The sequence below is a fragment of the Sceloporus undulatus genome, unplaced genomic scaffold (assembly GCF_019175285.1).
Source record: "Sceloporus undulatus isolate JIND9_A2432 ecotype Alabama unplaced genomic scaffold, SceUnd_v1.1 scaffold_17, whole genome shotgun sequence".
NCBI classification, from domain to species: Eukaryota; Metazoa; Chordata; class Lepidosauria; order Squamata; family Phrynosomatidae; genus Sceloporus; species Sceloporus undulatus.
Window position 1 is genome coordinate 2,585,845 of NW_024802939.1, and position 15,781 is coordinate 2,601,625.

General features: G+C 39.1%; 1 protein-coding gene across 1 annotated transcript in view; it reads right to left on the reverse strand.

Annotated features, from left to right (window-relative positions):
• Positions 1-15,781, reverse strand: part of LOC121917420 (laminin subunit alpha-3-like) — a 176,128-nt gene that overhangs the window by 43,704 nt on the left and 116,643 nt on the right. The window contains exons 44-51 of the mRNA XM_042443368.1: positions 13,649-13,729; positions 12,235-12,341; positions 8,884-8,934; positions 7,184-7,335; positions 5,783-5,893; positions 5,267-5,378; positions 3,060-3,224; positions 1,722-1,918 (exon numbers count right to left, since the gene is read on the reverse strand). Coding sequence (XP_042299302.1) covers positions 1,722-1,918; positions 3,060-3,224; positions 5,267-5,378; positions 5,783-5,893; positions 7,184-7,335; positions 8,884-8,934; positions 12,235-12,341; positions 13,649-13,729 — 976 coding nt within the window. The remainder of the gene's footprint in view (positions 1-1,721; positions 1,919-3,059; positions 3,225-5,266; positions 5,379-5,782; positions 5,894-7,183; positions 7,336-8,883; positions 8,935-12,234; positions 12,342-13,648; positions 13,730-15,781) is intronic.

A 15,781-nucleotide genomic window follows, 5' to 3' on the forward strand; every position in this document is an offset into this window, starting at 1 on the left:
TATCTATCTATCTATCTATCTATCTATCTATCTATCTATCTATCTATCTATCTACCTACCTACACAAACACACACACATCCCAATTAAAAGCCTGCTTAAACAAGGACATTACCTGTCTGGGAAAGGAAAGCAGGGAGGAGATCACCCTAGCCTTCCCTAGCCTTCCCCAGAAGAGAATCCCAGACGGTGAGAACAGCCACTGAAAAGGCTCTCTCTTGTGTCCTCACCAGCCTGTGATGGTGGCAGGACCAAGAGAAAGCCTTCCCCTGAAGATCTTAGACTTCTTGCAGATTTGTATGGGGAGATAACAGTGTTTCAGTCTGGACCCAAGCCATAAAGGGCTTTATAGGTCATAGCAACAGCAATAGCAAGTACATTTCTATACTGCTTATCAGTGCACTTAAGCACTCCCTAAGCGGTTTACAATGTGTAAGCTAATTGGGTATTCATTTTAGCAACCTCGGAAGGATGCCAGGCTGAGTCAATCCTGGAGCCCTGCAAGATCAAACTCACAACCTTGTAACTGTGAGAGGCTGTAGTGCCAGAAGTTAACCACTGCACCACCAGGGCTCCTAACCATGCCCATCACTTTAATTGTACCCAGAAATGAACCAGTAGCCAATGAATTTGTTTTAGCAAGATCACCATTATGACCTGCTGGGGTTTCCAAACCGTTTCCAAAGGCAATCCCATGCAGAATACATTACAGTAGTCCAAATGAGATGTAATCAAGACAAGTGTCATCACAGCCCAATCTGATGTCTCAAGGAACAGACACAATTGGCACACTAATTTCAGTTGTGCAAATGCACTCTAGTCACTCCTGAAAGCTGGGCACCAGGCTCAGAGCTGAGTTCAGGAAAGCACCCAGGCTGTGAGCATGAAATTTCAGGGGAAGAGTAACCCCATCTAGTATAGGCAGAGTCCCTATTCCCTGATCTGACTTTTGACTGACCAGGAACACCTCAGTCATGTCTGGATTAAGTTTCAATTTGTCCATGCTCATCCAGTCCATTACTGACAGCAAACACTGGTTAGCAGAGAATCAGTTTCCTTGGAATCAGATGGAAAGGGAAGACAGAGTTGGGTGTCATCAGGATATAGGTGATATCAAACCCCAAAACTGGATGACCTTTCTGAACAGTTTCACGTAGATGTTAGCATAGAGGATAAAACAGAACCCTGATGGACCTGACAGGCCAATGGCTAGGAATCCTCCAAGACCACCTTATGAGTTCACCCCTCTAAGAAGGACTAGAACCACTGTATAGCATTGCCCCCCAGTTCAATGGCATGGAAAGCCACAGAAATGTCCAGTAGAACCAACAAGGATGCACTCCACCTGTAAAATTCCCTACATAAACCATCCACCAATGGATGGATGACCAATGGTTGCCACCAAAGCAACCAAAGCTGTCTCTGTTCCATAACCACCCTGAAGCCAGACAGAAATGGATCTAGATAATCTGTCCCACCACAGAAAGTTAGAGACTGGCTGATAATTATCCAGAATGGTGGGATAAAAGGAGGCCTTTTTTCCCCAGTACAGCCTCACCATAGTCTCTTTTAGGCAGGATGGAAATTTCCCTTGCTGCAGTGAGGCATACACCACTTTTCTTACCCACTCAGCCAGTCCCCCTCTAGCTGCTTTCAGAAGCCAGGAGGATATCATCTATTAATCTATTAAGTGCAGGGTAGGATATTTTAAATGCAGTATTACCTTAATATCTTCAAAGAGCACTTTATTGTCTACATTTAAACTTTCAGCCAGCTTGGTTTGTTCTTTTGCTTCTCTCAAAGATTCACGAAGATCATTCAGTTTCAATTCATACTCATTTAACGAATCTCTTACAATTTTAATGACTCCCTGGTTTTCTGCTTGGTGCTTCTGTAGTTCATTCCTTACACGTTCTAGCACTATAGAATTATAATGGAGAAAGTAAGATAAAAAGAAAGCTGACCTTCCTTAAGTATAAGCATCCAGACAGCTGAGGAGATTAAACCCCATCTTGTCAACAGACCCATTCTAGATCAATTTTTCATCAGTGAATTAATTCAGATTGAATAGATCATTTGTAGCTGAACAAGCATAAGACATTATATGTCCATTTTGTGAATTGCCTGCTTTACTATACCTAATTCTGTATGCCTTTTTAATAAATAAATAGACTCTGAATTTTTAGATTACCAAACTTTATATACCAGTTGATAGATTACAAAAAATCTATTTTTGACCTTTACGCTATTTTTGGATTACTGAAACTGCAACTTTTTAAAAACTGGTTGAGGTCTAAGGCAGAATATACAGCTGCATTAATATCTGTAGGCTAGTTCTGCTCCCAAGACAAGTCTCCTTTGTTAAAAAGGTTATTTTAGAATCAAGGTGCACATCTAATATAAGATATATAAACAAATAGTTGTTTATAGGCAATGATATGCTAATTAGTAGTTTTACAGTCTCACCCAAGTTTGGGTCAAAGGAAAAGTAGAACTGGTAAAGCCCAGCCAGCAAACAGAAACTCTGACAAATATTACATTGTACTATTCATTATTTGTTATATGCCTGTGAATTTACCTGTCAGCAAAGGATAATTAAAACAGCAGAACTGTCATAAGCAATTTCTATCACATCTATCATATCTGTCTAGAGGATTTTGTTAGTATCTCTCTGGCCCATTGAGCCTGAGAACACATGTCTTGGGTTTTCCCTATACTACTATGTGTATTTCTGTTATTCACACCTGTATTTCCCATCCCACCATTCTCTCCATCCTGGCCATACTGACTGGAGATGATGGGATTCATAGGTCAACACATCCAGAGAATGTCAGGCTGACGAAGACTGAACTCCTTTCAGGTATGAATACTTGATATGTTATCTGAGTGCACTGCACTCCTTTCTGAACACTATTCCATTACCAACATTTTCGGTTCCAGTTCCAGATTGTTTACAACTCCTCAGAGAATCTTCAAAGGGACCAACAATTCCTTCCCATCCTAGAAAATCTACACAGAGACATTTCTAGCCCAGCATCTGTGCACATGTTTTAGTTCTTACAATTCTGGGCTTTTCCATTCTCTTTTTCAGCATTTCTTAGTTGTTGGTCAAAATTACGGGCTCTCATCTCGTTCATCATTTCCTGAGCTTCAGCCAGCCTTTTGGCAACATCTCCTGAAGGCAAAGTTCCTTGTCCAGAAGTACCAGGTATCTGGTTCAAGAGAACTATGATAGGAAGGGGGAAAAAACAACAACAATTTTCAAAGGAGCAAGGCACTTTTAAAGACATGTTTCAAAACCGTGTGGACCCATTTGCCTTCCAGCATGAATTTATTAGTCAGTCAGTCAATCGGTCAGAATTTAACAATGTACCAATAAGCCACAAGGAAATCCTGATGGAATCTTGGCTTTACTCTGTTTGGAATTTTTGAAACTAACATTCAGAGTCTATCCCAATTATTAAGAACTGATAGTTGGAGTATAGGCTCTGCTGGTCAAGTAACTACTACCACCAGTACAATATTCCTATGGTGAGTTTTTGACTTGAGCTGTCAAATATACAGTGCAATTCTACACATGTTATATGTTGCAGTAGTTAGACTGTGATTTAGGAAACCCATTCCTCTCTGTGTCAATGAACTCACCAGATGACTTTGAGCCAGACACTCTCTCAGCTTGACTTACTTTACAGGGTGGATGTGAAGATAAAGTGGGTAGGAAGAGAGCAATGTAGGCTGCCCTGTACTGATGAGATTTATATAGGATTGTAGCTTTGAATCTCTTCCTGCACAAATCTCTCTCAGAGCCATCTCTGCTCCACATCTTTGGCAACTGCTGCGACCATTCACACTAACAGGGCACATGATTAACTGATCTAAAACTAGGCAGCTGGTTATGATAAATGTGGTCTAGTAGATTATGATCACTTCACAGAGGTATTTTGTTATCTGTGCTGACTTCCAGTTCCCAAGAGTGGGGGTCACAGTTACAGATCATCATGGAGTCATAATAGACTTGGAAAGGACATCATGCGCTATTGAGTCCAACCCCTTCTCAAAGCACGATCTCCAGCTAAAGCATCCCTAGCAAGCAGCTGTCCAGCCTCTTTTTGAAGACATCCAAAGAAGGATACTCCATTACAACACTAGGTAACTGGTTCCATTGCCAAATTGCTCTTACTGTCAAGAAGTTCCTTCTAAAGTTCAGTCAAATGCTACTTTGCTGTAACTTCTAAAGAGACTTACCTGGTACCTACAATGTGTCGCTTGTGGGTATAGACCTATTAATATTCCCTGGGTCTTTTAACTTTTATGTTTTTGTGCATTTCATATATTTGGCAATAATTACTTTCCCCTTTGCTGGTTTTAACAATGATTTTATACTGACTCTGTGGATTTTTGATCTTATGCTATATTATATTTCATGTATTGATATTGTTTTCAATTTATATTCTGACATTATTCAGACTTATGTTTGTATTTTATTGATCTGTAACTTTTTAAAAATGCCTTGCTGATGGGCTACATTAAAATCCTGTAAAAATAAAATAAAATAGAATGACTGAGCATTACAATCTACAGAAACTGAAACATGGTCACAAAGATGCTGTGAATTAATTTCTGAATTAAAATTATGAAATTATCTTAAATATTAACATTTCCAAATATTTCCACAGTTAATTTATTACTGAATGAAGTAGAATTGTTTCTACAGAACAGGATTTGATTGAATAGAATGGTGTACAATGGAGTGAACATGATCTGTGGGATGTGGGGCCAATGTGAGCTCTTGAAAAGTTTGCAGGCTACAGTAGCGCTCCTGTTGACAGTCACTTGCTTTCAAACTGTTTTTTTTTTTTAACTACAATCGTCCTTTCTGATTCGTGGAGGATCCATTCTGGACCTCCTGTGAATCAGAAAAACCGCAAATATTCAAAGCTCATTAGTTAAAATGGGCATGTATCCCTGCACACACGCCTTTTTGTCCCTCACTGCTTGCCATCCACAAATGAGTGAGACTGTGGACTCCAAGTCTGTGAATGAGGAGGGAGGAATGTACTGTTTTTCATTGTTTCAGGATAGCCCACCCCAGCTTTTAAGGCCAAAACTGTGCCTATCAGAGTTTTTCCAATCAATTTTTTGATTTAAATGACACAAATAATTGTAGGGTCTGAGCATCAAGGTTTGCACAGGACTGCCTATGAGATCACAGACAACACAGGCCAAACAATTTCTTCCCAGATGTAGAAGAACAGAAGTTATTCTTACCATTAATATTGATGACTATACTTTGTATTTTTGAAATCAAGTCTTTTCCTCTTTGGTTAGTCTTACTAAAATTATTGAACAGTGTCTCTGCTTTCCTGTAATTATTTTCAGCCTATGAAAAAGAAAGATATGTTGAAAAAGGAGTTAGAATTAATAAGTATTTGTTTGAAATAGTATTTGCTTACATCAACTAGTCCTTGATAGCAGATGATAATTTGCTGTTGTGTTATGACAGATTTCAGAAACCTGATAAATTTGACACCTACTGCTCATTATTAAAACTCTAGAAGTAAAATATCAGAAGTGTGACATGCAAGTGTCATCAAAATCTGGCATCCATGGTAAGAATTATTTCTGACAGACATTAGGGTGGCATTTGAAAATACACCAAAGCCATTTAGTCACCCTTGGTATTTGCGATTTTCCTGTGAAATATCAACAATGACCAGTAAATGTCAGCATTCACTTAAAAATTCTTACAAGGGCATTGGCATACACAAAATTTAAATAACTCACCTTTTCTTTTAGAGCATTAACATTTTGATTAAGGTCAATGAAGTCTGTCTCCAGTTCATCTACTTTTGGGTCTTGAGTTGTAATAATGGAACGATAGCGGTTCAATAAAATCTGAAAATAAGGCCAAACAAAAGAGGCTATATGACTAACTTTGGACACAAATATATTTTGGAGTTCTACAAAAATATTTCTTATCTAAGATATCAAGGGGAGAGGAGAATCCACTGAACAATGTATGTAGCAATCTCTCACACACATTTGGAAGTAATGAGACACACTTCTGAATAACAGGGATAGGAGTATCTGCTGTCTACACAAACTGCTAAAAGCTATAAAGAAGAAAAGCATAGATCAACTTGCTCCAGGTGAGTGTCAATCAATCAATCAATCAATTTTATTTATGGTCTTTGACCAAAATATCTCTAAAAATATTAAAATTAACCAGTAAAAGCAAACTTACAAATATACCGGTACATCTACATAAAATCAGTTAAAACACAAATGTGAATATAGACAGGTAGCACCTCACACTAGGATGGAGGGACCTATCTTCTAGCATCCAATTTCCAACTTTTCACAGTAATTCTGGTCCTTAATGACAGCTGCACAGAATCAAGCCATGTTCTCAGTTATTTGTGAGTCTACATCCTCAAGCAGTAATGTCAAGTAGTAATCAGCTGTTTGCCCTGGGAATTTTTGTAAAATTGGGTAAATTAAAGAGGAGCACACACCTTGATAGAATGGGCAATGCAATATGACATGCAGACGTGATTGAACTGAAGTATCAGAACATAAGCATGTCCAATTCTCATAAGGGAGCTTCTTATATTTTCCTTCCAAAACTGGAGAGGGAAGGACGTTAAAACGGGTGACTGTATTTCATGCAGGCCCAGATACAGCCACCATTGTTTTTTAAAGACTGGCAAGTTGTATTCCTTTTAACCAGTCCCCAGCAGCAATCTATAAGCTTAATTTTTTAATAACTAAATATTCCCAGAATAATGTATTGCGGCATTTTAATGAGAACAAGTCACCAGGATGTTTTCCTTTTGGGGGACTGCAGCATGGTCATAGGCCATGTTGGACAGGGGACACTGGGATCTGCAGTGCAAAAAGGGAATTTTTCCAAGCATGGGCCTTTCCTCTGGGATTGGTATAGGAAAGAACTATGCAGGTTGCCCAATTCACATGACTCCATCACGTGAATTGGGCACACCCAGCCACATGGAATCACCTAATAATGATCATAGGAAAAGCGGTATACAAATAAAACATATTATTATTATTATTATTAAATATCTATCACAGTATCTGATTTGAAAGAGCAACTTATTCTATAGTTCCTCGGTTTCTTCATGCTCTTCCCTTCTCCTCTTGGAAATATTCATTTTTTCCAGTTACCTTTAGCTGTCTGACCCGGTCTTCCAGATGCTTCATCTGCCCCAGTGCGTTGGTGCTGGCGTTGACATTTTGCATCTGAAACTTAATCACATGGAGTTCATCCTGCATTGTACTCAGATCCTTCAACAGAGTAATCACACAGCTATCACAAGCTGAAGGGGGAAAGAACATATGGCAAAACAGAATAAAGTGTTAGTTTTTAGGATGTGCCTGGAACAGACTTCCTGAGAACAACAGGACTGACACCAAAAGAAACTCCTTCCACAAATGATAATTTACTATTACAATGAACAACAAAGCCAGGAGAATTACATCTAAGAAACTTTTTACTCTTTATTTGTGTGCTTTTTTATGTCCAATTTTTTTAAAAAAAACAAAACAAAAAAGAGAGTACCTGTTCTATTTCCAGGCTCTCATTCCATTGCTTAGACATTTGGTTTGCAAACAGGTTCACTGTAAAAATGACTGTGGAGTTATCAGCAAACAAAGCTCCACTTAAACCATAAAACACACAGGCCAAATGGTTGGTATGGAGTGGTCACAACTTTATTGACTACAGGTGAAGAGGCTTGGTGTGAGCATGGGTCCAGATCCATCACTGGTCAATCTACCTGCCAGCTGTTGGAAACCATAAAGCCCAGCCCAGATTTAAGTGTGTGTGTACGAACGAACCAGAGCAGTGTAGTGGTTTAAGCAATGGACTAGGACTCTGGGGACCAGGGTTTAAATCTCAGCTCAACCATGGAAATCCACTGGGTGATCTTGGCTAAGTCGTACTCTCTGAACCTCAGGGGCAATGATGAATCCCCTCTGAAGAAGGCTGCCAAGAAAATCCCATTATGGGCTCGCTTTAGGGTCGTCATAAATCAGAAAGAACTTGAAGGCACGCAAAAACAACAATGTATGTAGTGTTCTGACTTTCTCCCAATGTATGTAGTGTTCTGACTTTTTTCCAACCTATCCTCCTTTTCATTAACTTGTAGTATTTGTCACAACTTTGTGTGGTTTTAGCATGGAGTCTTGATCTAGTGTGGTGGAGGCTGAACGCAAGAATCAACATGGCTGGAAACTACTGTATGATTTCCATGCCACATGGGAGGGGGGATGTCACTTGACCCAAGCTGGACATGACCCACCCTACCTACTTATCCCTTAAGGGGACCCACCCATCAGGTCTGACAGGCATGTAGACCCTGCCTCCACCACACTAGATCAAGACTCCATGCTAAAACCACACAAAGTTGTGACAAATACTACAAGTTAATGAAAAAGATATTTAATACACCAGGGATAAGGGAGGATAGGTTGGAAAAATGCTACCAAGCAAACTGAGAAAGGGAGCAGAAGAGGCTGGCTTAAATACCAAGGAAGTTGACTGGAGAGAAGCCTAAATTCGGCCATCTGAACCTTTCCACTAGCTGACCTGCCAACAGGCAACTTGTTAAATTTCTCACCCCTGACCAGAGCCTATGAAAATCACATAGGCTTCTGGAAAGGGAAAGGAAACACGGACTCTGGGGAGGATAGTGCCAACTGTGTTCCCACCTACTATGATCAGTCACAAACAATGGTCCTAGTAAATCAGGAATGACAGTATTGTTGACTTTTCTAATCTTCCATTAAAAATAAACAAACTAATTAGGACTTTTAAATGGAACTCTGAAAGCAACCATTCAGACTGGTCAAGCATTATTACTTACAATCACAGTCTTCATGAGGATCTATGTCTTTTGGTTCTTGATTTATACATTCTGGAAATCAGAGGTGGAGAAAAGAGCCAGATAAGAATTAAATGATAGAATACAGATCACATGTACAAGATTCTTAAAAGGTCATTGGAAAATGACTATTTTGATGGAATCAATGTCCTCTACGCTTACTGAAAACCAAAAGTAACTCTTAACACATTTCTAGGTATGTTAAAAGATAGGCTCTCAGGCTCTCCTCACATTAATAATGCTTTACATCAGATGCATGTTTACACTATCCATTGGTTTTCTCAAGGTTGTTGTAAACTGGTACTTGTTAGTCAACTAATCCTGCTGACACAAAGAAAAAACACTCTGTATTTTGATCACTAGCCTGAGTGAAACCTTCAGAAATCTTCTCTAAAGATCTACTCTAAAGGAGCCATAGCCCTGCTATTATTCATAGAATCACTTACCCAGGGAGGTAAGTGAAAAGCCCCCCAAACTGCCATTTAACTAAGCTCAACTGTAATTTAGTTCTTCATCAAGCAGATAAGCTGACAGTTATCACTGAATGTAAGGCTTATAATCCTGTGATGACAGTGCAAACAGGTCCTGAAAATTCTGCAATGGAAAAAATAGACCAAACCTTTCCTATAATGGAACATGGAACAGTTAGGTTCCTATTTAATAATTAATATTTGATTTTGAAAGCTCTATACACTTATCCCACACCTGTACGGAAAAGCAGTGGACTACACAAACAGCTGAGAACTAAAATATTAGATCAATGGAGAAGGATGTTGTTATCTTCTTCACACAGAGGGCATCTTCCAGAATGACCTTCCAACATTATCTCTTGCAGTGTCCAGAACCACTGCAGAATGATTTCTTCCCATATTCATCGTTAATGCTCACTGGGAGGATTTTGGAAAACATTACTGGGAGGAGGATGAAAATGTATGCCACATTTTCCTTTCATATCAATACAATTTCATAAAGTGGGATGCTGGTATCTGAAGGACCCATGCTGTGGCTGAACATATGAGTTCTTGCATCTGAAGGCTTAGACTGGTCCAGTTGATTGCAGAGACTACTTAGCTACTCAAACCAAACACAAAATGTGCCTCAGTCTTGTATTCCATGACTTGCTTTATATCCTTGGTTGACCAAATTGATTCTGTATTACAACCAAAGTAAGCTGATTATTTTATATGCAATAAACCTAAGCTATGTGGAATTTAAGACTCTTTATGGAGCATCTACTGAGTGCTAATTTTAAAGTCCTGAAAATCAGTTCTCTATCTGCTGCTGAGGGGGAAGCAAAATCAGCTACTCAGGCTTAAAAAAAAAAAAAAGAAGAGCAAGTACAAAGCCCCAACTGGAGGGGAAAGGGGGGGATTGGCTAAGGATATATGTAATCAGATATTTTTAACCACTAACCTTCACAGATACAACACCCCCTAGATATGTTTAATGATACATTCAAGAGGAGTGCCAATTAAATATGATTTTCACTATAGCCCATAAGATGATGCAATTAAAGGCTTCAACGCTTTAGTGGAACACCACAGTGACATCATAGTTTGCTAAAGTAACTGCACTTCTAATCATAGCTGATAGGGAGAAATTAATGGCTGGAAACAGCATTTTAAATTTGTAAATTACAGTGAATTCTGAGTCAAGACATAACTTGTTCTGACAAATTTCAAATGGAGAGCAGGAGTTTATTGATGACTATATTCTGAAGAAAGTATTTTAAAATGTTACTTTCTCGCCAAAATTAAAGTTTTCCATTCTGGTAAAGGAGGTATTGCATAATGGAAACTAGAAAAAAATTAATATTACTTTTGAGCAAGAAAGCACCATGATGAATCCATATGAATCAGATTCTCTTTGGGTATACATCAAAAGCTGCAAGGAATAGAAGTTGGAATATATGCACCTGTTCTTGGGTTCTGGGCTGGCCATTGTATTCCTCTGTACAGGAAGGATTTAATGGCTGGTTCAAACTTTCCCTGAGCTATACAGTCTTCTTGGTTATGGAGTGTTTTGGCTTAGCCTCATCCCTCAGCTCTGACTCCGTGTATAAACTCTTGATTAATCTTTGACATCTGTCTAATGCTCAGTCTGTGACAGCTATCCACCTGACAAAGTTGCCAGGTTTCCCTTATTATAGGGGATGGAAAGTTTGTCCCTTCATATGTATGTGCTCAACACGTGACTTCTTTGTAGAGGACAAGCTCCATAATACAGAGAAAGTTGGACTGCTGTAGTTGACTGTGCATCCGACAGAAACCTGTCCTGCCAAAAAGTCTTGGGGAAACACCACCATAATGTGTATATTCAACATCACAATAAGCTGTGGTTTGCATTATTCATATTTTTTTGCTTAAGCCATGAACAGCACCTGACCAAACAGTCTGGGTTGCCTTCACACTTTTAATTTGTTTCTCTCCTGTTCCTTTTAACAGCTCCTGTTTCAGGATGGACAGCTGAGTGAGGACATGTCTGGTTATTATATTACATTTATTTATATTCTGTCTTTCTCCCGAAACTGGGACACAAGGCTTCTTACAATTTTAAAAAGATCAATAAAGCTAAAAACCTGAAAAAAGTGAACATTAAAATGGAGTTCAACTAGTCAAAATATTGAAATGACATAAAGGTACACTTTAAAATTATAAAATGTACTAAAAAGACAAAAACAATTAAAACAGTTTAAAAACAAAATTAAAACAGCTGTTTAAACAGCTTAAAACAATACAGCACCCTTTGCTTAAGGGCAAGCCATGATTTAAACAACATATTAAAAGTAAGGCTATTGTTTGACTAATCCTAAACATGTTTAAATGTTAGACTACTGTACAGCCAGAGTCTGTTTGAAACTACATGTGAAATTTATATTGCCTATAGCTACATAACTATGGAGCAACTGCAAACATTGCAGAACATACTGCCCTAATTTATACTGACCAGGAGTCCTGGTGGTGTAGTGGTTAAATGCTGGTACTGCAGCCACTCACAGCCACAAGGGCTCCAGCATCCACTCAGCTGTCCATCCTTTCATAGGTCTGTAAAATGAGTACCCAGCTTGTTGGGGGCAATTGGTTTACACAATGCAAACCACTTAGGGAGAGCTAGTTCACTGATAAGTGGTATAGAAATGTACTTGCTATTGCTAGTTAATTTTATTACTTATTGCTTACTCAAGGGGAAGCATTATTTTCAGTAATACCAGAAGCTTTCTAGTAGCCTGTACTCAAACAGGTGTCCTTCTGATATGGATTCCTTTTGTGTGTGTGTGTGTGTTCAGTAAAATATAGTATGCTATCAAGAAATATCTAACATAAATTTACATACCTCCAGTCAGGCGATCACAGTTCATTAGCTGACCATTGTCAAGGCAATTACATTTCTGACAAAATCCTCCATATTTCAGTGGATTTCCAAAATAACCAGGAGCACAGCTATAACAATGAATCAATACAAAGATAAAAATAATTGATAATTAATACAGATTAACAGACATTGAAATTGCTTCTCCTGGTTTAAAGGTTTGCATAAAATCTAACAAATAAAGCTATTTTATTGGATTCAGGTTATAATTGCCTGTTTTGACAAATGAAATGCTTGTCCCAAGAAGTATTTTACTAAATTCAGGGTTAAATGCAAAATGAACAATCCAGAATCATCAAATTCTTCCCAACCATCTAGAAATGGAAAATGCCCAAGGCTCCAAATGTTTATGGACTTCAACTCCTATCAGCTTTAGCTAGCACTGATATTGGTAACGGGAGATACACACTGTAGTTCAGATACATCTGAAAGTTCAAACATTCTGCATGCCAGATTTTGGAGGAAAGTGATCTCAAATTGCTGACTGAAAAACTGGACTTTAATCCCTTTTTTGCAGCAGTTCTCTGGGACAGAGAACAAGTTGATCGAGCCAGAGTATGACATGTTATGTCCTCATTGCTTTTCCTCATTGTCTAAATACTAATTCAGGATACAGATCTTTGGAAACATTATCTTTACAGAAATAATGTTTCCAAAAATCTGAATTATGAGAAAACCACATTAAAATGGGATTATATCAATTGCAAAATTTTAGCAATTTGTCTGCTCCATCTAAACCAGAAGCCACCCCTTTTCATCTCTGGTCTCTGTTTTATCAGTTGACAAATTGATGATTCCATCCAGACTTCAATTTAATACAGACAATTTTTCCCCTCAAAGTGTACACAAACTTTCCTCTTAATGTATATACACTATACTGTATATATTTTCTTGTTTGTGTATGTCTACACAAACTACAGACAGAAGTCAAAGCAGAGAAAGATAAAAATAATTAAAGTAGTTTTCAAATCAACAGAATTGGAGCACAAATCAGCTTTCTTTGGACTGCATCCACACTTCACATTACTGATCAAATAAAAAGATTTAAGCATGTATGCAGGAGTTTTAGTGCATGACAGGTACACTATGCAATGCACTATGCACTATTCATGTCAAAGTCAAAAGGCAAGTGGTGCACAGAATCCCATTGGAATACAGGAGGCATTCTGACACTCTGAATCAAAGGCAGCAGCTTGTGCTCACAGAATGCTCTGTTTGTCTTTTCAAGTCCCTCAAGCCCCTTGGATGGCAGCCCAACAATGTGAATATGTCATGCAAATAGAATACACAACGTTTTGCAAGGTGGTATTTGTTTTTCATGCATAAGATTTGCTTGAACTTTCTACATAGCAGATCAGCAATGAAACCAGTCACATACCTTTCACAATGCACCCCAGTATAGCCTTCTTTACAAAAGCACTGAATATCTCCATCATTTTCCACACAGCCAGAAGCAAAGCTACACAAGGAAAGAAAATAACACACATAAAAGTATTTTATACCTCTCAAGGCATGTTTTGAAACACAGCTGCCCCTCCTTTTTCATGGGGGATCTGTTCCATAACCCCTCGCGAAAACGGAGTTTCACTTATATCCCATCCCCACTGGCTTGAATATATGCACAGGCACACACCCTATTCTTTCTCCCTCTGTTCATCCCTTGTGCATAAGCAAGGGACCCAAGTCCAAAGTCCACGAGAACCAAAGGAGGACTGTATTTTCATTCAAAAATATCTATAGTATATGTTGTGTTACAAATATTTCTGTCAGAATAAAAAATATAATGATACCACAAACATGTGAGAAAAAGACAAACTGCAACTATTTTTGCTCTTATATTGCTCTCCTTATGTTTGTAGTGCACTTTAAATGCAATGCTAGTTTCAAAGTACAATTCACTCTTGAAAACAAAGCAAACAACCAAACTTTTCAATATGAATCATGGGAATGAAAACTGCATCAACTGATGGGTTATTACAGAATGAGAATACACATTTGCTCTTTTTCCTTGAAGGTCTATAGAATTTAAGAATTTATATTTGGTGAATTGCAGTTGACAATAATAATGCTCACTGTTCTGAACTATGCACAAAATAATGTCTTCATAACAGAGGAACTGAGGCAGTCATTTATATCAGGATTATAGCCTGACTCATTAGAATGAGATTCAGTAGATTATCACACTACACTCTTAAAACATTGCTAGTCCACTTTAACTGCTCTGACTGCATCATGTTCAATTTTGGAGTCTGTAGTTCAGCAAGGCCTAAGAGCTCTCTGGCTGAATATTCTAAATGCTCCTCCTTAAACTGCAAATCCCAGAAACAATGGGAAGCAGCCAGAGTAATAAAAGTGGATTAGCAACATTTTAGGAGTGTAGTGCAATAATGACTACTAGCCATTGATTTGCTAGACAAGAAATGGGGGATGTGTGGCCCTTCAGATGATGCTGGATTGCAACTATCACCATCTTTCACCACTGCCTGGGCTGGTATCCTCTATCCTGGATCTTACCCACTGCATATGCATGTTTCCTAATGCTGGTACAGATGACTCAAAGCATTAAGGGGTGGGGAAAGCTAGGGACCTCACTCCACATCAAAGGTTCCTGTTGCAATGACAAGTTAGTCTATGATGCATGGGAACAGAAGAACAATTTACTATAGCATCATACAATAACAAGGCAGGGACCATACACAGACAGGGGCATGTCATTCATATCAGGGGGGGGGGGTGTATTCATATCAGGTGGGGTATGCTCGGCTAAAAAGCTCAGTGTTAACATGGCCATGGCTCTATCCTATGGAATCCTGAGATTTGTAGTTTGGCAAGGGGTGCTCAGAATTCTTGCCAGAAAGCTCTACTTCTATAGGGCTATAATTCAGAGGAAGGCATGTCACTGAACTACAAGTATGAGGATTTTATAGGACAGAATCATGACAGTCAGTGATGTTCCTAATGCTGGTGTCATCTGGTGCAGGTGCCAGCAGCAGTGGCCTGTCTTGCCGCCTCCAGCTGCCTGTGGAGACCAGCCATGAGCCAACCAAGACACCAGAAAAGGTGACCTCCTTTCCCGATGCTTTGGTTTGCTCAGATGAGTCAGCCAAGGCACTGGGGAAGGTGGGAGAGGCAGGAGCATGCACGCTCACCTCTCCTTCCCTGATGGCTTGGCTAGCTCTGGTGGATTCAGCCAAGAAAGCCAAGGCAGCAGAGAAGGGGTGGGCATCAGAAGCAGCATCACTCCCCTGCATAGTGGGAGAAGGGCCCTATTGGGTGTCACCCCTCTTCTCAGGTATCACCAGTTGTGGTCCACACACACTGCACCTCCTAGGGACACCTCTGACTGCAGTCAAAGTTGTATCAAACTGTGATAATTCTAGCAATAGCAATTAGCAACTACATTTCTATACTGCTCATCAGTGCACTTAAGCATTCTATAAGCAGTTTACAATGTGTAAGCTAATTGCCCCCAATAAGCTGGGTACTCATTTTAGTGACCTCAGAAGAATAG